This window comes from Myiozetetes cayanensis, unplaced genomic scaffold (genome assembly GCF_022539395.1).
Source record: "Myiozetetes cayanensis isolate MyiCay16 unplaced genomic scaffold, myiCay2020 scf54, whole genome shotgun sequence".
In the NCBI taxonomy this organism is placed as follows: domain Eukaryota; kingdom Metazoa; phylum Chordata; class Aves; order Passeriformes; family Tyrannidae; genus Myiozetetes; species Myiozetetes cayanensis.
In genome coordinates, this window is record NW_026087787.1 from 202,082 (window position 1) to 224,846 (window position 22,765).

Sequence of the window (22,765 nt, forward strand, 5' to 3'; positions counted from 1 at the left end):
TACTTTTCAACTAGACTTCATGTAACTACTCTTTCCCTCTTTAAATTCCTTTTCCTTAGCATTCCTTGTAAGATGAAGTCTTTGAGTTCTCTGGCCCCCAAGCCTGTGCTTACTGACATAGAACAGTCATGTCACAACACTCTGTGAAGGTGAGAGCTGTTGCAGAGGCACAGGCCATCTCTGGTGCAGCAATGCTGACTGCTTACACTGAGCATGGCTCTTCGGCCCAGATCTGCTCTCCTTCAGCCTGGAGTTCTCTGTGGTGCCACTGACCTGGGACTGACCCTGGAGAACCAGGTTCTTCAGCAGCTGTGTACCAGCTCTGCTGAACTGTCCTGGGTTTCAGCATCCCTTCAGTCTAGCACAGGCTTCTAAGTCAAGACAGATTTCTGAGAGCTACTTGCCTTCCACCACACCAGGAGCAAAAGCTGTGCATCAGCCCAGCCCTGGGTGTAGAGTTCAGTGTTTTCCCACAAGCTGTATTGAGATTTACACTGAAAGAATTGAAACATCTCCAACGAGAAGAGACCAGACTAGCCCCACTGCTGGTGGCTGATAACATTGCCCTTTCCTTTGGTAAAATCAGAAATGCTTTATTGTGGATCATAATTCAGTATTAAAGAGTGAGAAATACTTTATTCTAGCAGAGCCATAATTCATTGGGCAGCTGCGCAGCAGCAATAGCTCCACGTCCCCTCCAGGATTGTCCCGTCACCCATCCTGGGCAGAGGCCGAGCGAGGGACTGACCCCCTTCCACAGGGGGGCACGGGGTGTCATCCCCCAGCAGGATCCAGTTGTGAAAATGCTATATCAAATACCTCCTTGTAGTGTTCCACAAAATGCACTTCCAGTCCCTCTGTAATGAATCCAGCAAGGTCATAATAATCCTTTTTGTTCTCTGATGGCAGAATGATGCAGGTAACACCTGCCCTCTTCGCCTGTGGGGAAATCAAAGTAGGGCAGTGTTGAGTCCTAGGAATCCCTCCATCTACTGGGAACACCCTTCTCTCTTTCTGAAGCAAGAGCAGTTACGAGAAGCATGATCCAGCTTTACTCTCCTTTGGAGAGCACCAAGGGCATTCCTGACAAGATGTCACCAGCATGTTCTACATCTCCCTTCAAGCCCCAAAACACACACTCTCCAGTGCCCCCTCAGCTGCAGGGACAGATGGAGGGGGCCACATTTTAGGGGGATTATGTGAGCACACCAGGGGATTGTTTAGAACCATTCATACTATTTTAGAGTTTTAAGTGTCTGTTCCAGCTTGGGTAAGGATAAAGCTTAGGATAAAAGAGTTAGAAACAGGTTATCAGACCAACCTACCCCATCCATACCCTTAGCAACATTCTAGAGAACCTTTTCATTGGGACAGCTGCCCTGGAAGGAGCATGGAACGCAGAGCTGCTCCTCCCGGGGCAGGTTTGTACCCATCACTGCATGGGTGATCCTGCATTTACCCTGAGACCCCTCCCACTCCCGCAAACGCAGCCAGTCAGTGCCACAAGACATTGTGAGCACAGGCTGGTCCTGTGCTGCCACAACCAACCACCCATTTTAAAGTCACCTGAGGAAAAGCAATCACACTGCACAAGGCTGCAGCCCAAACAGGTCTGGGGACAAAACCCTGCTGTGGAAGCCGCAGCTAAACAGAGAAAGAGCCACAGAAAAATGTGTGTGCTGCAAGGCTTATGTAGGCTGGAGTTGTGCAGATGAAAAGTAGGGAGAGAGATTCAATGATTGGAAAGGAATTCTGAAAACTGCAATGGGTTGAAACCAAAAATACAAGACACTAAGTTCCTTTTTTTTCTAATACAGACATCTGTATGAAGTGTTAAGTCAGACAAATTCACACTGGAACAGAGCCTGGATCTTAAAAAGATGTACCTTATGGATTCTGTCAAATCTCCACTGGATACCCTCCTTAAACAGGCTCTTCAACCCAGCACAGATGATTGAACTGTGCCAGTCTGTGACAGAGCAGACAGCTCTGACAGTTGAGGCTGTTACCTTCAATTCTGCCAGTCTAGGTAGAACTGAACTAGGCCAGCACAGCTGGCCTGGCACAAAGCCTGGGGTCCCATCCCTTTCCTTACAGACAAGATCCCCATGTTCCCCTGCCATGTTCTCCACCCTGTGGATGGAATCACTGCCTCCTGCCCCTGCAAGGAGCAGCCCCTCTGGCTGTGCCAGCCCCGCTGGGCCCAACCCCGGGCTCTTTCATGGATGATGCACAGAGACACAAGAAGAGCTCTTACCGCAATAGTCTTCTCCTTGATTCCACCAACAGGCAGAATTTTTCCCGTCAGTGACACCTCTCCAGTCATGGCTACGTTCTGCCTCACGGGGCAGTTCATGGCCAGCGACAGCAGCGCTGTTACGATGGTGCACCCTGCGCTTGGTCCGTCCTTCGGAGTTGCTCCCTGTTTGAAAAGAACAAAGTGCAACACCTCTGCCTTCAGCTCATTCGAGGAGCAGCAATACCCTTGCCCTTGCTGTTTTAGCATTGCCCCAGTTTCACAGGCTCTCACAGAGGCTTTTGAACAGGTGTCACTGATGGAATCCTATTATTTCAGTTGGCTGATGTATTAACAGCTGTGGCATTCCTCACCTTAGTCATGAGGAATGATCCATGAGTCCACAGTTTGGTCTCTGGCCTGATGCCACCACCATACTCTTTGGACTCAGGACTTTGAATAAGCAACATGAGTGAAAAAAAGAGCACAAACTTTGAAGTTCTTTGTTAGACCTAAGAAAACTATGGAAACAAGAAACAGAAGTCAACAGCACAAGGGAAGATCTTCAAGAGTCACAAAATAGTGGAGGACAATACTGAAAATCATTCCAGGCAGAAGAGATCATCCAGTATATAAAGCCCCATGAAATCCAGGCCTGAACTAGTGACAGTCTGGATTTATCTAAGATCAAACAGATCTTTGATGTAAGCACAGAGGAAATGAATGTTTGAGAGGGAGTAGAGACAGAGATCACGTCTGTGCTTTTCTGATCCTCCAAGAAATGAACTCACAGACAACAACCTGGTACCTGGACAGAGGATGCAAACAGTCCAGAAGGAAAACTGGGGCAGAATCCAAGTACAAAACCTGCCTTCAGTAAAGCACCTGCCAAAGCCTGTTCCACAGTGTGTGAGCCTCTCTGACCACTGTGTGTATTTGTTTTCAGTCCCAAATACTGGAGAAACGCAATCACTGCCACTGTAGGGATTAGGAACCATGGCAGAGAGATCAAAAGTAGTATTTCCAATTATGTGTAAATGACCTGAAGCCTTTACCAAGGCCCAGCAACACAGAGACCTAAACTTTGGTGCCCTTGTAACTTCATATGATATGAACTTTTATCCAAATCACTTATCTCTGCGTCACAGTTTCCCCCCACCCTGAACAACCAGGGCCTACAGCTACAACAAAAGCTTAGGATTCCTTGGAGCATTATCCAAGTCCTGTATTCTTGCCAACATGCTTGTTGCAGAAAGGAGTGGAAACAGCTCATAAGAAGACTTTCATGGGAACCTGAGGAAAACATCTTCATTCCTAGGTTTTACTGCTAGAAGAGGGCATTTCTGCAGCCTGTGGACAAATGAAAAGCCTTCCAGCTTCACGTCTAGGGGAGCAAACCAGCCTGGCTGCTGTGCATGCTCTGTGAACTCTGCATCAGTTTACCTCTGGCACATGCAAGTGAATATGAGAAGACATAAGAAAGTCATTGTTGGGGTCCTTCTGCATCAGAAAGGCTCTCGCAAACGTGTAAGCAATTTTGGCACTCTCTTTCATTACATCTCCCAGTTGCCCTGTTACTTCAAGGGACCCATCCTTGCTCTCCTTGTCTTTGGGTCGCCTCAGAGAAGTTTCAATAAATAGAGTGGAACCTCCTAAGAAAGAAAAGAAAAACAACAAGTTAAAGGAAAATCAAACCAGAAGATTTTGGTGATGCAGAAACAGCATCAGGAGTATGAAACTCAGCCTCTGCGATCAGATAGTAGCCTTGGGTAAAGAGCAGCTGAAACCTGCTCCCCAAATATGTTCAGGAAGGCCAGCTAGAAATCTCAACAGTCTCCATTCACTGCTTTTTTGGACTTCACTCTACAAACACAGATGCAACCCCTATTTAGTGGAAATAATCAAGTTCTTATAATGGTTTCAGGCTCTTTGTTTCCAGAGAGTAAGATGAGTTTATATTTTAACACACTTCTAGCCACTTCAGCTCTCCAGTGCCAGATATCTATTTACCTTCTCCACCATACTGATCGTTTCCCTCTTAACCACTTTAATTCTACCCAGGATCAATCTGAGTATGCAGGGGTCATCTCCTTTGCTGTGTGTGCTGTATTTCCATCGTGTGGTGCATATAACCCCCAACTTACTAGGGGAGTAATCCAACAAAGGGTAACCAGCCAACTGCACCCCCCAGACAGTGCTGGAGCACCTGTACCTGCCCTCGACACGGAGAGCCAAGGCAGTGCTGGACATACTGACAGACACAGCTCACAGCGGCACCTCCTGCCTGTAAGGAAGCAGACAAGGTCTCGTCCTCTCACAAGGACAAGAGGTGTTTATGTTTAGTCACTGCTCATGTTTAGTCACTGCTGTTCCTGATGTCTGTGGTTCATGTGGGATATGGAGCTAAGAAAAGCGTGTGGGTCTGAATCGCAGATGTGCCTGGGTAAGGGAATAAGAAAGGCTCCCTCCTTCAGGAAAGAGGAGTCAGGATCCAAAGACCAAAGAAGTTCATTTTACTGGTGCCAGTAGAAGAACTTCACTGGACTCAGAAGGGAAAGTTCAGTTTGATTATCACATTCAATTTTTGAGAATGATACAGAAATGTAGACATGAACCCAGAATCATTTTGTCTCACCCATAGCTGTCCAGGCCAGACCCATCACCACTCCTGGGGGAGTGGTTTCATACATGCGATCCACAGTGAAGATGGGCTTTCCTACAAAGTCCTGCAGGTTTTCAGGTGTTACTTGGACCATCTCTGCTTCTCCACTCACAATTTTATAGGCAGATTTCCGCAATACCTGAGTGAGATAGTAATTTGTCTCTGTAGAAAACGCTAAGAAGGCTGAAGCACAGTGGCCACAGTTACACATAATTTTCCCTCACCTTTTCTACTTGTTTCTGCAGATTCCTCACCCCACTCTCTCTGCAGTACTGCTTGATGAGTACAGTCAGGACATCTGATGAGATTTTGGCTTTGTTTTCATCCAAGCCACACAGAACTCGTGCTTGAGGGACCAAGTACCTCTGAAAGAAATAATCCCCCACATCCTTCTGTTAGTATTTTTGACACAAGCCTGGTGGTTCCAACTCACTCAACTTCTCTCTGCTGTTAGCTCAATGCCATTTTCTGGTGTCCTCAGCTTATGGAACACTGGAGTTACTTTGACTGGGTATTCAAATCAAAGGAACTCTGTTCAAAATCCCACGAGCCTAATCTTTTTGGGTACAGTTGGATGTAAACATGTCAGCCTGAATCTGCTGAAAAAATTCTATCAGATGTAATTCAGAGCTCAAGAGTGGGTTCTCTTACCTCAGCAATTGCAAGTTTCTCTTCTGCTACATATCCTGACACGTTGATCACTTCCATTCTATCCCGCAGTGGCTCTGGAATCGTTTCCGTTACGTTGGCAGTACAAATAAAGAGTACCTGGAAGTATTACAAGATCGTATTAAGCACTTTCATTAATCTGCTGCTTTACTCCAAGCAATAGTTCCCAAGTTCTGTGTTTCTCTGTCTGAAGGGCTACATCAAGATCATCCTCTCCGTGGAATTCAGTTTTTATTAAAAGAAAAGTTTTAGATTGTAGAACTCTGTAGTAGGAAGTTTCCTACCCCCAAAATAAATGGTTAGAAATACACATAGCACAAACTGGGAAATCAGAATGGTCTCATATGGACCAGAAAACTGGAGAGATCTATATCTCACTTGTAAGTTCTTTTCACCTTCTAGGAAACTAGCACAGAATGACCCAATTATCTGTAGCTGTTCCTAATCCATCGATTCTGCAATTAATGTCACCTATACAAAAAGTGCAAAGACAACCAATTTCATCATCATCATTGTCTCCAGGACAACCAATTTCAAAAGCTTTGATATCAGCATTAGGCCACTTCCCTTGACATCAGCTCTGCCAATCATTACACAAAAGGATAAATCCTGCCTTTTTAAGCAGAGACCACACATCTGTGTGTTGCTGGCTCCACAGGACACATGCTGGTGATCATGTTCTCTCATGAAAGACACTTCAGTTAAAGCCAGCTCCTGCAGAGATAGCTGTATACCACTCATCCCTTTCCAAATGAATCAAATGTCAGCATCTTTTCATGGACAGATACACTGATACACATTCATACATTTCAGCTCTACAGCCTCTGCAGAAGAGAAAAATACCTTTGATAAATCCACAGGAACATCAAGATAATGATCCAAGAAGTTAGAGTTCTGTTCTGGGTCCAATAGTTCTAGGAGGGCTGAGGATGGATCCCCTTGATATCCCCTTCCTATTTTATCTACCTGTGGGAGAAAAAAATTGAATGCTCTAAGAAGTTTCTTACCACGATAAATTCTCAAAGATTTTTTTCAAGGCTCCATCTGATAATCTTTCTGTGTCTGTTTATAAACATCTACTACCACACTTCAACTTTTCTGTGCTTTCACCTAAATCCCCACATTCATCCTTCATGAGCACATGACACACCTGACAAGACACAGAATTTTGGAGTGTTGCAGAGAAGAGCTATGAAGTCTCAGGCAGTGTGCATACAATAAAAGCAAGTGAGTTACCATGGATTAGTGGGCCTTACTCATTAAACTGAGATAAGCTGTAAGCACAGACCAGAACACTTACTCCACAGTGGGAAGACTACAGGGTGCTAGTTTACACCATTTCCCTAATATGTGAGCTCAGACACTCTCCTTACTCTGCCCAAGGTGCAAATGCTTACACACAGCCACTCAGCACAGCCTGACAAGTGCCCTGTGCTGCTGTCACAGTCATAGACTGATTGAGGGTCATGGGAACTTCCTCATCAACATCTTCACCAACCCCACTGCTCACAAAGGGCCACTGGAGTGGCTGCCCAGGACCATGGCCAAGGTGGCTGTCTCTTCCAGCATTGTGACCTCTCCTGAGGACATGAACAGGGCTGCCCTCCACTGCTGCTTCTTGGGAGTAGCATCAGATGGACTTTATGCAATTTGCTGCTACAGCCAAGGCAGAACTCCTCACCAACACCACTCAAGTGTCACAACTTACAAGTTCCATTACTTTCCAAATCAAGATACTCCTTGGTTACATCATACTGCAACTCATGATGCAGTTTCTTGGCCCCCCATACCATTCTCAAGACATCTGCTCTCGGCCCTTCCTGGGCATGCCACATAAGGAGGTCAGTGAGTCTATTCTGAACACCTGCTATTACATCCTGTCCCCATCTGCTCTTCCACAAAGCAGTAGGCTGGCAGCCCTGACTCATTTATTCTCAAATCAGACCACAAATTGACTAAGCATCTTATTCCTTACAGTCTTGCTTTAGATGTGCTAAGAGAGTGACTCTTTGCTAATGATCACCTGGGCAAGAGTGGTTTTGTGCAGAGTGTTGTGCCCACACCAAGGTAAGGAACACAGGAGCTATGGAAGCCCCTGAATATCCAGCCAGGTCCATTAGGATCCTCGTGATCCAAACAGATACAATTTAATGAGAAGGGCAGAACTAAAATTTTAAAGTTGGAGTCTGTTATAGGAAGAGAAAACAAAGGGTCTAAGGTATTACTGTCATCCTAAGAACTCAGGAGCCCAGCCTCATTTGAATAAAAAACCCTGGGATTTTTAGGAGAGTTACTGCTTTATCTTTTCTACTGGGGTCAAGAATCGATACAAATTTTTAAGAGTAAAACCTAGAATAAAGACCAAATACCTCACCTCATCAATCAGTATGAGTGGATTCTCTGTCTTGGTCTTCTTCAGACACTGAATGATTTTTCCTGGCATTGCTCCAACATATGTCCTCCTGTTTTATCAGAGGGAACCATTTAGGGAACCATTACAAAGTACAGCACACATCACAGAACACAGCATGCAGCTCACAGAACAGGTATATCCTGCTGGGAAACAAGTCTTTATTTCTTCTGCATCTATCAAAAGCATTCTCTATCACCATACTAAGCACCAAGATCCATCTGGTCTGTTTCTGGTAAAGAAAGGACATGCATTTTGGCAAAATATCCCTGGACTATAGCTTTTATCTTTAGTTTTAACCACTTTTCAATTAGAGGAAAGCAAAGAGGTGAGGCTGAGAACAGAGATATCTGAATTTTATTGGGTTTTGGATAAAGAAATGTTAGAAAAGGGAATGTTTCATTCCCTTGATAGGGACAAAAACTGAAGAGCAGTGTAAATCAAAAGATACACTGGAGGAACAAACTGCTAATAGCAAACCATAATCTTCCTGCTAGAGGGAACTGGTATCCAGGAACAAGCAGCAAGGGTTGGCAGAACAGAGATGAAAATTACACACATTGTCCAACTTCAGTTGGGTTCCTATTTCGACAACATTAATAAAAAGTGGTGGATAGAGAAACTGCTCAAGTCCCACACTGACCTGTGTCCTTTTATTTCTGCCACATCAGTCATCCCCCCGACACTGAAGCGGAAGTACTCTCTGTTCAGGGCTCTGGCAATGGAGCGGGCAATGCTGGTTTTGCCAACTCCGGGGGGGCCATAAAAGCACAGAATCTTCCCCTGGGTGGATCCTCGCAGCTGGCTGACAGCTATAAATTCCTGTAGAACAGATGAAGCACCAGTAGTGAACAGAAGGCAACAGCAGCAACACCAAAACATGTTTGTTATCAGGTCAAGCAACGAGTATTAGACACAAAACTGGTTCTCCCAAGAAGCTGGGGAGGGCAAGGGAACAGCTAAGTCAGGACACTGGTGCACCTCTTTCCGCTCCAGTTATTTACACACTTGTTTGCCCCTGTGTTCGGTACTCATCTCACCAGGAGAAGCAGTTTCTCTGTCCACTATCTGAGAGTAAGAAGAGAGACTTCTAGGTCTTCTCCCAGCTTCCCTAGTTCTCACCTGAATCTCTCAAGCTACATATGAGGATCTATTGTACCACCTCCTCTGTGTTCAGTTAAGCTTGCATCTTTTCACACTTCTATGCCAGACAACCCTCAAGTAACACTCAGCAGTTGAGGAATCAAAAGACACCAGTTCAGAACTGAAATCTCAACTGCTTATACACTTACAGTGAAGGAATGATGTGCAAGTGGTCAGAGATGCACTTCCCCTGTAACAAGCCAGTTATTTGTCAAAGACAAGCCTTGTCTCTTCCCTCTACAGCACTGAACTCCACAGCAATACTACACAAGGACCACAGCACCAATCCAACTAAGGCTCAAACCTCTGTAGATATTCCTTGGTACCTTAAAATCATCAGCCTCACTTGCATTGCTGAAACATGGGAGTCTTCTCCATGTCACATCACTAATCAAAGCCACAGGCCTGTAGGATGCAGCTCAATCTATTCCTGTATAAAGGTTGGGCCAAGTCAGCAGGACTAGTGCTGGCAAGCAAGAGACGAGACTGATACTAAGAAGGGTTATCTGCTTGCAAGTGTGCCACAACAGGCTTACCACAAATCACTGACAATAATAAATCAGATAGCAGGACTTAGTTATGAGTCTTAGGCACTAGTAAGGGAGACCAGCCCTCTTTGGCTGTCAGCAAGGAGGTATTTCACCTTTATCTTTTACCAGAAGAGACTGGATCAAGGCAATTTAATAAAAGCAAAATCCCAGGGTGTCTAAGAGTTCACCATTGTATTTAACAACACTGTACTATTAGTTTAGTAGATGTCTATATGGCTTCTGTGCACAATGATTACTGAGTGGCCTAATTACCATCAGTGCTGTCCCCAAGGTAACATGAAGCTCTGCTCTATACAGCATCTGGGAACAGCAAAAGAAACTGCTGTAATTACTACACTCTTTGGAAGGAAATGGCCAGCTACACTCAACAGCTTCACCAAATCCACTAAGCTCTCACCACAATTTGTTAATGACAAGTCAGGATCTCCACCTGCCTCCCCCTCCACTTGGCACTCTCATGCACTTCCCCAGTACAGCACAAATCCTGCCTGTGCTGGGATTGTCTTTCACTGCTTCAGTGCATTGGCTGCTGCCAGGAGGAGTCTACTCCTGTCCCCTGGAAAGGCAGGCAGTTCCCACAACAAGTTGTTGAAATTTTTGCAACTTGTTGCAATTGTCTGCTCTGATCTAAAACAACTCCCCTAATCACAGCAAGCAGAGGCAGGACATACTCAAGCAAAAAGTGACAGATATTGCAGAACAAGGCAACACTGAAAACTACCCTGGCCTTTTTTTTTATGAGGTGCTGCATTGCACAGACTGCAAACCCTTCAGCATCCAGCTGTGGGGACAGGCAAAGGTTATGAGGTAAACATGCACCTTAGCTAACTTCTCCCCTCTTTAGGGCAGAGCTATGAACAGGGGTTCAGTGTGTTTTGGAAAGGTTGTAGCTTTGTCAGTCACATGGAACAGACTGAGTAACATCCAGAGATTGCTTCCCTTGGACACTTCCTCACTTGTTCAGCATTAAGTGCAAATCAGTACACTGCACTTTGAAATGAGAATACAACCTTCACTGCCACAAGCAATTAAACACATTAACTAATCACCAGAACATTCAGTTCTTTCATGTAGCTTTCTGTTTGATCCACGAATTAACACCAATACAATGGAGAGCTATAATTTGAAACACATCCAAAAATGCCTGATGCTAAGCAGAGTGTGAAACGGGACACACTGCCTACTCCTGCCTTACCAGAATTCGCTTCTTGACGTCATCCATTCCGTAGTGATCCTCCTCCAGCACTGCCTGGGCTCTGCTCAGCTCCAGGTTCTCCTCGCTACACTTACCCCACGGGATGGATGTCAGCCAGTCCAAGTAGTTCCGTGTAACACTGACAGAAACACACACGAGAGTGATTTGACAACAACCAGCTCACATCTTCCTCCACTGCCTTCCCAAACAATCTCACCAGAACAAGTGGGATATAAACTGTTTGTGGAGGTTATGAAAAGACCATCATTACCTGGACAGTCATTCCTAACTGTCATAGGTTTGAAAAGAGATGTTGGAATTTTTTTCCCCAGTGTCAAAATTTATGGTTGCATCAGTTGCTGTTTCTTCAGGTTTGTTAATAAAGAACTGTTTGGTTTCATTTTTTTTTCCCTTTTCCATAATTTTCGCTTGAAGCCTTCTAATTTCAAAGTTGTAATCTTGTTAAACTTAGACACTAACTTTTTGTCATGGTCTTCATTCCCTTGTCCCTTTCCCCACTAAAAAAAACAAGTTTTTTTTCCACAGCTTTTCCTTTTCTGAAAGACCTAGATTTCTGCATACAAATTCCCTGTATGATTGTTTTGGTGTAGGGCTGTCTCCTGTCTGAAAAGGAGCAGGACTTGTACACTCTACACCATGTCAACTGTTTGGATCAGGTTACAAAACTTAAAAATAGAAAACCAGTTTTCTCTGTCTCCCCAGTAGACAAAGACAAGGCAAAGAATGATTCCTGGCTCAGAAGCAAGGAGAAACAGCTGGATGTAAAACACTACAGAGAAGGACATATAGGGAGCTCTGCACAGTGCAGTACCCAGCACGTTGTGCACAGCAATGGGCACAGCCAAGCACAACTGGGCTGGTGGGCCCAGGACTCACCCCATGGCAATCACCACGCCCACAAAGCTCTGGCTTTTTTCCACCCAAGTACTTCCTCTGCAAACTTAAAACCACTGTTACTACCTGAGGGAAACGGAAAGGTACTAATGCTGGCTGGGAAGTCCAGTGTGTCTCTTCTATGATTTCTAAGATGTTGCTCATTCAAATGATGTGTTTGCCCTCAAACACAGTCTTTTATTCCATAAAAGAGACTTTTAAAAGCAAAGACCCAGGACATTAAAGAGCTGATGAGTACACCAACTGCTGTATTGTACAGCACATCCTGACTCAACAGGTAAGAAATGTTCAATTTGAGCTCAGTTTCTGACAGCCCATGTCACAGATCACGTGTTATAAACTATTCCTTTGCAATTCCAACCCTGCCCCAACACTTCAGGGGTCACCTCAGTAGCTTAGCCAATGTCATGTGTTAACAGCTAGCTGCTCTTCTCTCACATCTGTTGAAAGTACTGAAGTACAAGGAGGAAAAACCAAAATTAAGGGCAGAAAAAGAATCACTGCACAATTCACAAGGTGGAACTAACTAACTGCAAACTTCTTATGAGACTGCAAGAGAAGACCTAAAATGATCAAAAGAGGTAAACTACAGAAGTAAACACAGGCAATTTGGAGAACAATCCTATAATTTGATCATGCGTTACATTCAGAAAAAACTATGACACCAAGAGAAAAGAAACTCTAAAGGTAAGACTTTTGCAGAATTGCCTTGATTTCTCTCATTCTCCCAACCAACCCTGACACCAGAGGGCACAGCCATGCACTCACTTGAATTCTGAGGAGTGATTATCCAGCAAACCCAACTTGTTCAACTCTTCATCAATCACCTCCATGACATGTTTTGGCACTACCAGATCCTTTAGTCGCTCACGGAATTTCTCTTCTATTGCATCCTTGTCCTCTTTTTCCAGACCTAATTCTTTCTTAATGATCTTCAATTGCTCTTGGAGAAGATACTTGCGATGTGTTTGCTTGATCTTCTCCTCCACCTAGAAAAGCAACAAATACAGTGATCTGTTCCTGGTACGACCCATCTAACACCAAATGCTTCCAAATACTTCTCAGTTATGATGTTCCCAGCAACTGACAATACTACTTGGGAATTATTTGCAGCATATTCTAATACAAAAAGGGACTCTACAACCTTCCCCAGCACCCACCACTTCTTGGTGGCCTTCACTTGCCATCATTCAGTGCTTCAATGTTTTGTTTGTGTTGGGGAGACCAAAAGTTGAGCAGAGTAAGCCAGATATGATCTCCTTAGTGCAAAATAGAAGGGACTAACCATTTCTCTCTACCTGCTGTCTGCACAGGTGGAGCCCAGTATGCAGTTGGCCTTCATTGCCACAAGGACAGTCTGCTAATTCATGGCAAGCTTCCTGCACATCAGGGCTTCAAAGTCCTTTTCTGGAAAGCTGCTTTCTATCCTGGTTATTTCAAGCCTGGTGTGGCACTACGAATTTCTCTTTGCAGAACTTGAGGAGGTCCTTACTGATTCCCTGATGGACATCACTGGTAGCTGGCTGCAGTTAGACTTCACCTTGTTGATCACAACCCTTCCTGCCCACTAGCCTAGCCAATTTTTTCACCCACCTCATATTACATCCTTCCAGTCTGTAACATCCCAATTTGGTCAGAATACTACTATGGCTGACCTCATCAAAGGCCATGTAAGTGTCAAGGTATACAACAGTCATTGCTGGAATCATAAAATCATTCAGGATGGAAAAGACCTCTGCCATCATCTAGTCCAACCATTAACCCAGCACTGCCAGCCCCAACACTAAACTATGTTCCCCTTTTGTGCTCTGGGCCTTCTCATCAGAGAAGACAATTAGGCAGTTTGCTTTTGGAAAATCCCTTCTGGCTCTTCCAAATCATGTCCTCCTTCATGTGCCTGTACAGGACTTACAGGAGAATTTCCCCCATAATCTTTGCAGGGAATGGGGCAGGCTGACACGCCTGTAGTCTCCCTGATTCTCCTTCCTGGAGGTGGGCACGGCATTTACCTTTCTTCTTACCAGGAACCTCCCCAGTCACCACAGTGTTTTAAAGAGGAGTGAAAAAGCCAAAATAATGACACTGATAAGCCCCCTCTACATCCCTCAGTGCATCCCATCTGATCCCACAGACTTCATCTGTCCAATTTGTTTAAGAAACCTCCAACAACTCCAACCCTGGTCCAAAAGCATTTTACACTTAACGTGAATTCTAAAAGATCCAGTTATTGGGAGTTAATAAACCCATGAAATTTTGACTCAGTATACTCAAATATTTGTACTTCACATACTTCATTACCATTTTAGTGCAGTTACTGTAATCTGATTAAATCTTACAACAGAAAGGAACTACTGCAGTTCACAGGAGTTAGCAGAGGGTCTTTCCAAGTAACAGTGTGCTATTTACACTATTATATTCTCTATACAATGTTATGCTGTATATTGTTACACAGGTGCTGGGTAAACTGCAGACCTCTAGGATTTATCTGCTTGCATGAAATTACAAATCAGACACAATTTAACAGCAGATGCTGTAGCCTCACTTGTTACTTCTACCGTGTGCATGAAAAACAGGTATTTCTAACAGAAGAATAGAAAATCTTAACCCTAACTAATGTCCCTTTAGAGTGTGTACCATTGCCTTGCTGCAATAAGCATCACAGCAGTGGACATCATATAAATACTCCTAAGGTATTTGTTACTCGAATATCTTACCTCTCTTCCGAGACGCTGCTGAAGTTTGCTCAGCTCATATTCCTTTTTCAGAAGGGAAAGAGCTTTGTAAAGCCGTTTGGGAATCTGTAAAAGACACAAATTGAGTTTTGAGATGCTATACCCTTGTCAACTTCCAGTGAGAAAGGCAGAATAAAAAACTCCAGCAAGTTGTCTGGGAGAACTCACCAGCACCTGCAGATGTGGAAAGACAAACTTGTGGCAATTCCACAGCGTGGAATCATTTGTCAAAAAATCATTTGTCACCAAAGATACAGTGCATGAGTAACCATGCAGCGTAAATCAGTACTAATGATTTACTATATCCTTCAACAGGAATCTAGTCACTGATATTAACACATCATCAAACATAGCACTGAAGTCTCCTCTGCATGGAGGTTGGTGAAGAAAACATGACATACAACAGATGTACTGATTCCGCTCGCATCACTTGAGTTAAAAGCTTCATCTTACACTGGTTTCTTCCAAGATGTCTTGAAGCTCGTGTGACTCGGCCCCTGTCAGGGCTGCACCCATGTCACTCAGGTAGATGGGGTTATCCACGACACGCTGCCCAGCCTGCATCATCTGAAGCACGGACTCCCTGAGAGAAAGGGTGATAAGCCCAAAATGCTCTGTGAACTTTTACATTCAAAATTTTACATTTACTTGTTATGACAGTGCAAACAAATGAAACACAGCTCAGTTTCTTAGCAGCTTTTATTAATTTCACTAAATCAATACTAAGTAACGAACACTTGATTAAAGGAATGATCACTGATACATAAAACCAAATATATGAAATGCTCTTCTAACATGTACGTAAGATTTTTTGATGCCAGTATGCCAAGACTTTTATCCTGCTCATATTACATGGATCAGATCATGATACTTATTGCAGTGAGCTTCACTTCGACCCAGATCACCTGCTTTAGGACTTAATCATCCTCCCTCGTTTCTAAGTTGCACATCAGGTTTCCAAAACTTCCCGTTTCCAATATCAGATGCTAAAGCTTACATCCCAAAAAGTGGAATAGAAAATCTCAGCATACTCCAGCCTGAGAAGATGCTGTTCCCAAAGTAGGGCAGCACGGGAAAGACATACCTGTACAAGGGATTCAAGGCAATGATATCCCGGATTGTCTTAACAATTTCTGCAGTAAGTGCCTATAAACGCAACAAAAAATTTAATCACCAAAAGAATGAAAAAGGACAGGCAAGACCTCAGTACAAACACGACATTCCCCAGACCCTGGCCACCCGCTGCAGTGGTGTGCTGATAGTACTTGGTGCTAGGGAAGTTACTGCTCAGGAGAAAGACAACAAGGCCTACAGGCTGCCTTTCTGCGTGCATAAAACTTGACCGGCTCTTGACCAGCAGGTATGATCAGGCTGAGCACTCAAGCCATCTTTGAGCCAAGACTCAGTTTGATAGAGGACATCACACAGATTTAAACACAGCCCAGCCTCATCACTCAGTAACTTCTTGAAGTCACCAGTTCTAAGGAATTAAGCTGTTGTAATAAAAAGTCATTACTTTCATATAATCCCCTCGTGCAGTGACTGTGAAAAGAAGGAACTACTTTCTGAAGCCTGAAATCAGAGCCTGATTTTAGAACTCTTTCTTTTAAGCAAGAAATGTAGGTGCAATTCTACAGGACAAGTCCAGGCTTGTATAATTAATTCACTTACTTTAACCTCTTCTGTGATCTGAAAATCTTCATGAACCACATTCTCTACTTCTACCATGAGAACTTCCTGTGAGGAAGCAGCTACAGGATCTAGTACCAATTCCACAGCTTGGTCCTTTGCTCCAGGCTCCTCTTCAGCCTCTTTCTTAGAGCGCTTTTGTTTCCTCCTTATTTTCTGTTTGTTCTCAGTCTCCTCAGGCTCAACCTCCAGTTGCTTGTTTATACGAATCCTGAAAGCCAAAAGAAAACAGCAACATTTAATCCCCCTGTTATATGTGATTTCAGCTCTTTAGCATGAAAAGGAGAGAATCTAAGTTGTATTTCGAGTAAACTAAAATTTCAAACTCTGACAAAGGTGACCAGCTGTACTTGTTCTGATAAGATTTAGCTTTTGGTTCACTTCATCAAAATAAGGTTTAATTTAGTAATACAGTAATAAGTGGTAGATACTGATAGGACTTACTAAGTAAATTTACAATAAGTAAGTTGCCAAACAAAAAAGTTTCCTGACCACTGAATTAGCCTATTGGTACTAGCAACTTTTGGGTACTCTTGTCAACAGAATACCACACAAAAAGTTCAAAACATTTTCTGGAGGGTGAGGTTGCTGGTGGTGGCGATCAGTGCTGGGTAGCAGAACATTCCCTTGCAGGGCACCTGGAACAGTCTGGCAGCAGCCAACCTGCCAGTCAGCATCCAAACAGCCCCAGTTGCTGCCCTGACCCAGAAGGCATCTAGAAGGTGTAAGGGGAGAACTAAAAGAGGGATTTAGAAAGGAGAGGACCCACATTTACAGGACACCACATTTAGTTATTTTGGCTGCTGACACAGGAGTTTCCTTTTCTGTGTTTCCTACAAATGCTCCTCAAATCTGATATCCAGTGGGGTTCCCATGAACATGACTGACCAGTGCTCTGTGTCTCAGCCTATTCCCAAGCCAATCCCCAAGTCAGACCTTTAGAATCCAAATCCTTCCAAGTTAGAAATATTTCCAAGTAAACCAAAATCAGTAGCTGCCTATTTCCAAAATCTAATCAAACACATTTGGCTTTGATAATGCAGTAGGCAGTCTAAGACTTCATTTGAAAGGGAGCTGACTTGTGAACTCACATAAATTCAGCTTCCGCAAGTGCCACTCAAGCTTTGCTGTCCAGAAGAAGTAAACTGAGTGAAAGTAAAGTGAGTGGAAGGAAAAAAAGCCATGCTCCAAAGCAAAGCCCATCCTGAACCTGTTCCCCGCCATGTTTCTGTCCTTGTATTTTTAATTCTAATGGAAATGAATTATTTGATACTTTTAAAAATACAATTTTATATTGTCTTAGCTCAAAATATTTGGCACAAATAGCTAAACCTATATTTTCAGTAATAATCCTATTTTCTTCACTTCTGGGGCAAGATTATGTAGGCATCTTTTTTGGGGGGGTTGTTGTGTTGTTTTGGTTTTTTTGTTTGTTTTGTTTGGGAGTTTTTGTTGTTGTTTTGGGGGTTTTGCTTGTTTGTTTTTAAAGCAGAAATACTGTCTTGAATTAGTTCTAGAGAATTTTTTCCACTATTACTAAAGCTTACTGTACTTGTCAGAGTAACTGCTAAACTTCAGCTTAATGAATGTTTCCTTGCATCACATCATGATTTATATGAGAATGACATGCACTGTCTCTTCCTTTTTTGCAGCTCACCTGTCAGAACTGTAAGAGTACCTGGAATATTGGGGTACCAGAGCACTCTCAGGATTCAGTGTGGTAACAAAGTAGAAGCTTGCCATACACAAGTTGTGTACAAAAATGCACATAGGTGGTGAAAGCGGTAAGGGGATCTCCCTGTTTACACAGATGTCTGGTGAGATGCAGTGCAGAACAAGCAACCAACCTTCGGTGTCCCATGACGATCATCCGCAACTTGTCTCCAAGGTCCTGCATTTCATGAATCTGCACAAAAGTTCCCATCTGGTATATTTCATTCAGATCCTCCACCACATCAGATTCATTGCTATTGAACGAAAAAATTGGGGTAGATATTCAGAAACTTGAGATAGCAGGTCAGATTAAAAAAGAAAGAAACAATCAATCACTGGTTGCAGAACTTTAAACTGGACTTAGGAGCAAAGACACTTAATCCCCACTGTAATCACCACGTAGCCCTTTTTCAAATCATCCAAGTACCTGGACAGTACCTCATCTCCTTCCCAAACAGCAGCCTTTTCTAAAGCAAGACTCTGGCTCCCAGCAGCGCTGGTGGTGGCAACAAAAACTGTCATAGCATGAGGATGGTCCAAGACTGTCGTGGGTTTCTGTGCCTGGGTTTTGACAGCAGGGGGGCTACAGGGGTGGCTTCTGTTAGAAGCTGCCAGAAGCTTCCCCTGTCCTCTGGAGCCAATGCCAGTTGGCTCCAGGATGCTGGCCAAGGCCGAGCCAATTAGGAATCACAGCAGTGCCTCTGGGATAACAAAATTAACCACAGAGGAGTGTTGGGCAGAAAAAATTCCAGCCAGGGAAGAGTGAGAACATGGGATAACAATATAGACACCAAGCCCATGGAGGACCACTAGGGTGCAGAGACCCCCCTGCAGCCCATGGAGGAGCCCACGCCGGAGCAGGTGGATGCAGGAAGGAGGCTGTGACCCCAGGGCAGGCCCAGGATGGAGCAGGTCCTGCAGGAGACCTGTGGCCTGTGGAGAGGGAAACCCATGCTGAAGTGAGTCTTTTCCCAGGTAGGATTTGTGGCCCTGTGGGGGACCCATGTCGGTGCAGCTCATCCATAAAGGACTGACCACATGGAGGAGTGACCCACGGGACAGCAGATTGGGAAGAGCTGCTGCCCGAGGTGGACTCACGTTAGCAGTGGCAGAAACAACAACTGATTGCAACCCCCATTCCCTGTCTCCCTACGCCTCTGGGGGGGGGGAGGAGGGAGAACGTGGAAGGAAAGGGGGATTGGGAAAGGTGTTTTTAAGACTCTTATTTCTCACTCTCTGGTCCTTATACTGTTAGTAATAAAATTTAAGTATCATTCCCACTTTGAGTCTGTTTTGCCCATGAAAGTAATCAGCAAGTGACCTCTCCCAGCTCTTATCTTTATTCATGAATTCTTAGCTGTTTTGTTTTTTTTTTTCTCTCTCCTGTGTCTAGTTGCAGAGGGAGGGTGATAGAGCAGCTTTAATGGGTGCCTGACATCTGGCCAGGGTCAACCCACTACAAATAATAACCACAATTTCTGCAATACTACCCAAGGCAGGGAATTTCAGATGACAGCTTTTAGTGTAAATGCAACCCAGACATGGAAACAGCTTATTTTTGTATTTTTTTAAAAGACCAAGAAAAACAACTTACTTGTCATCCTTTTTAAGGAAAACACCTGCATAAGGCTGGGCAAGACGAACTTTCCTCCTCAGCAGCTCAACCAGCTTCTTATTTTTCACCTAGGACAACAAGTATGGGATCAGAGGTGGATTTTCTGTAAGCTTTGCACTCTCAGGATATAAGGCCAGGCATGGTGACACCCTACAACTAAATTATGAAGTTTGAGTATGTATTTTTCTAGTCTTGCCCCCATTAGAGGACAGTAATATGGAAGTAGAAAAGTATTAGAGAAACATGAAATTTCAGTATTTAAAACAAGTCACTTCATAGTCAAGAGAGGACAAGCTCAAAGGGAGGAGGAGGAACTAGACCTAATCTCCATAAGTCTTACAAGCAAGAAGCCTCTCAGTCACTTGAACAGCACCTTGTAAGAGTTTCTGTTGCCATCATTGTTCCTTTCTCCTTCCATACCTGCCTGTCCCAGCTCTCCACTCCTGACGAGGAACCAGTTCACCCTTCCCCATCAGCTGCCTGAATTCTGCTCACTAACTCTGTTTAGATTCTCTTCTCCAAAGCCCCCTCTGCTCAATTCCTCTGCTACACACACCTCTGCTACCTGAGTCCCTGCTTTGAGTTTTCAGCCAGTATTTCTTCCTGGTTTACTTTCTTACTCCCTTCTGCTCTCTGGATGCCACACACCTGTCCCTGGCAGATCTCCCAGCACCACTGGAATGGTTATCTCAGCAGGCTGAATCCTTGGTGACCAAGAAAATAAGTCCTTGTGAATTCTGCTGTTGCATGAAGTTACTCTGCTAACCACTGAGTGTTCTTGAAAGCCATGGATAGAAGCTGCATCGCTCAACGCTTTGGTAACAACTAGCATGCTTCTGACAGAGCAGCAGGAACAATACCACCACTGTTGGCCTGTTCTAATCTTGGCACACCTATTTTAATTTAATTTTGCACAATGTTTAGCACAACTATGCTTATCAGTGTCACAGATATTAACAGAAAGAAAATTAATAACTCCTTATGCACTGTAGAGACTGCACGTTGCCCAGAAATGAAGTATCAAATTGCAGCACAATGAATTTGCAGGGTAAGAGAGAACATTCAGCAATTCTGTAAGACACTGCTGACCTGTGCATTGAAATTGATGACTTTTATATATGTGTTATATCATTGCATGTCTAGAGGTCTTAACAATATATAACCTTCTCCTTCCCCCCAACACATCTATAAGGACAGTAAAAGTTGTACATATTGGATTTGAACATGCAGAAAAATACTATAGTAGAAATAGTAATAAGTCATACTACAGGAACAAGAAAATATGGATTCCTTTTTTGTTACATTTACTTCAAAATCAGATCAGTAAAACACTAGAAAGGCACAAAAGTACAAGTACTTGTTGCAGAATGGGTTTCATTTCAGGAGAAATGTATTTCTGGCTTGTGAGCTCAAGTCACACATCAATATAATTTATATAATTTATATAATTTATATATCTTTAAAATCCATATGGGATGCAGAGGGGAAAGATCACACTGAAACGGTGACTGGCATCCCCCTGTCTCGGCTCCCTCCTACACCGCGGCTGGGATGCTCTACGCCGAACTCCTGCTTTCTCCTTGCACCTCACCAGCACGGGTCTCGCAGCTCCGCCACCAAACCAAGGACACGTTTGCTTAACCTTCATCAGAGAACACGGAGAAGACAACAAACTCCGAGGGAGTCTGTGTGAATCGCTGACCTTCCCGTCAGAAGCAGCGCTGCTGACGCAATACCTGTGAAACTTCGGCTGTCCCAAATAAACCCGCTATCGCGACAGGCCCGGCTACACAGCCCGAGCTAAAGGCCGAGCAGCAGAGGTCACATCCCCTGCCCTGCCCGGTGCTCTGCGGTTCAAGGAACCTGCCAAAGCAAAGGGCGCGGCCCTGAGCAGCGGCACCGCCGGCGGTGACCCCGCACGGCTGGGGCTGGCACCACCGCGGGACCTCCGGCTGGCAGCTGCCCTCGGAAGCGCTGCGAGCGGGCCCGGGGCCCCGGAGCGGCGGCGGCTCCCGGTCCGGCGGGGCCCAGCTCCGGCCCGGCCCGCGGGCTCGAGCACCGCTCACCTCGATGATCTTGATGAAGCGCGGGAAGACGGGGTTGCGCGTCACGGCGATGAGCGGCACGTTGGGGAAATGCTCCGGGACGAGCAGCGGCGTCAACGCCGTCATGACCGGCCCGGCCCCGCCGCCCTCCGCCCCGCCGCCGCCGCCGCCGCCGTCCTCGCCGCCGCCGCCGTCCAGCGCATCGCCCCCCGGCACACCGCCGGGGCTGCGCTGCTGCCAGCGCGGGCCGGCGCTGAAGGCGGCGCGGGCGGGTGGCGCGGAGCCCAGCGGGGCTGGGGGAGCGGCGGCGGCCGCGGGAGCCCAGAGACGGCGCCGGGCGGGGCCCAGCGCGGGCCCGGGCACCGCGGGCCGCCAGCGCCCGCACAGCCGCCACCAGCGCGCGGCCGCCATGCTGCCCGCGCGCGCCCGCCGCTTCCGCCCCGCCCTCCCGCGTGCCCGCGCGCACGTCCGAGCCCCCCCCAGCGCCACGAGTTCGAGCCCCGGCCCCGCCGGGTGCGTGCCTGGCCCGGGGTGCGGCCACCGGCACAGCCGTCCCTCTCTTCCGCCGTCCCCTGCAGCCGGCTGCCCAGGCCGCTCGCGAATATCTGCTGAAATAGGAGGGTTAACTTTGTTCAAAAAATCTTATGTGTATGAGGGAGTCAGAAACTTTTTGTTGTAATTAAACAAGGTAAGTTTCACAGACAACTTGCTAATCAAGCGTCAGTAAAAATAATTGCAGACATCTTGCTAAACAAACAAGTAGCTACCAGTAAAATTTACAGCTGATAAGAACTGCAGCTTTTATCTCTGACAAATCCCAGATGACCCCTCAGCAACAAGCCACAAACTCAAGCCATAAAGCAATCGCATTCAAAACCCGGGACTTGAAAATGTATAAAAAGGGGACATTTACTACATGGTGGTGTGTGCCTCGGCAGGGCACTTGCCCTCCAGGCCACCCAGCGCTGTTTTGCTTTATTATCGCTTGCTTAATAAATTTATCAATGTTTAATTGGAATTGAGTTGTCTAAATTCTTATACTAACTTATAACATCTGCCAGGATGGAGACTCCATAACCTATCTGGTCACCCTGTGCCAGTGCTCCAACACCCTCTCAGTAAAAAAGTGTTTCCTGATGTTCAGGGAGAGCCTCCCGTGTTTCAGTTTGTGCCCATTGCCTCTTGTCCCG

General features: G+C 45.2%; 1 protein-coding gene across 1 annotated transcript; it reads right to left on the minus strand.

Moving 5' to 3' along the window:
* Positions 1-567: 567 nt before the first annotated feature.
* Positions 568-21,745, minus strand: LONP1 (lon peptidase 1, mitochondrial). Its single transcript, XM_050334476.1, has 18 exons — positions 21,597-21,745; positions 19,510-19,598; positions 18,050-18,169; positions 16,185-16,413; positions 15,598-15,659; positions 14,967-15,096; positions 14,496-14,579; positions 12,550-12,770; positions 10,867-11,005; positions 8,621-8,799; positions 7,942-8,029; positions 6,411-6,533; positions 5,550-5,666; positions 5,123-5,263; positions 4,872-5,037; positions 3,680-3,888; positions 2,258-2,422; positions 568-939 (listed from the first exon to the last, which is right to left on the minus strand). The coding sequence occupies exons 1-18, from the start codon at positions 21,699-21,701 to the stop codon at positions 775-777; spliced, it is 2,532 nt and encodes an 843-aa protein (XP_050190433.1). The 5' UTR covers positions 21,702-21,745; the 3' UTR covers positions 568-774.
* Between the last annotated feature and the right edge of the window lie 1,020 nt (positions 21,746-22,765).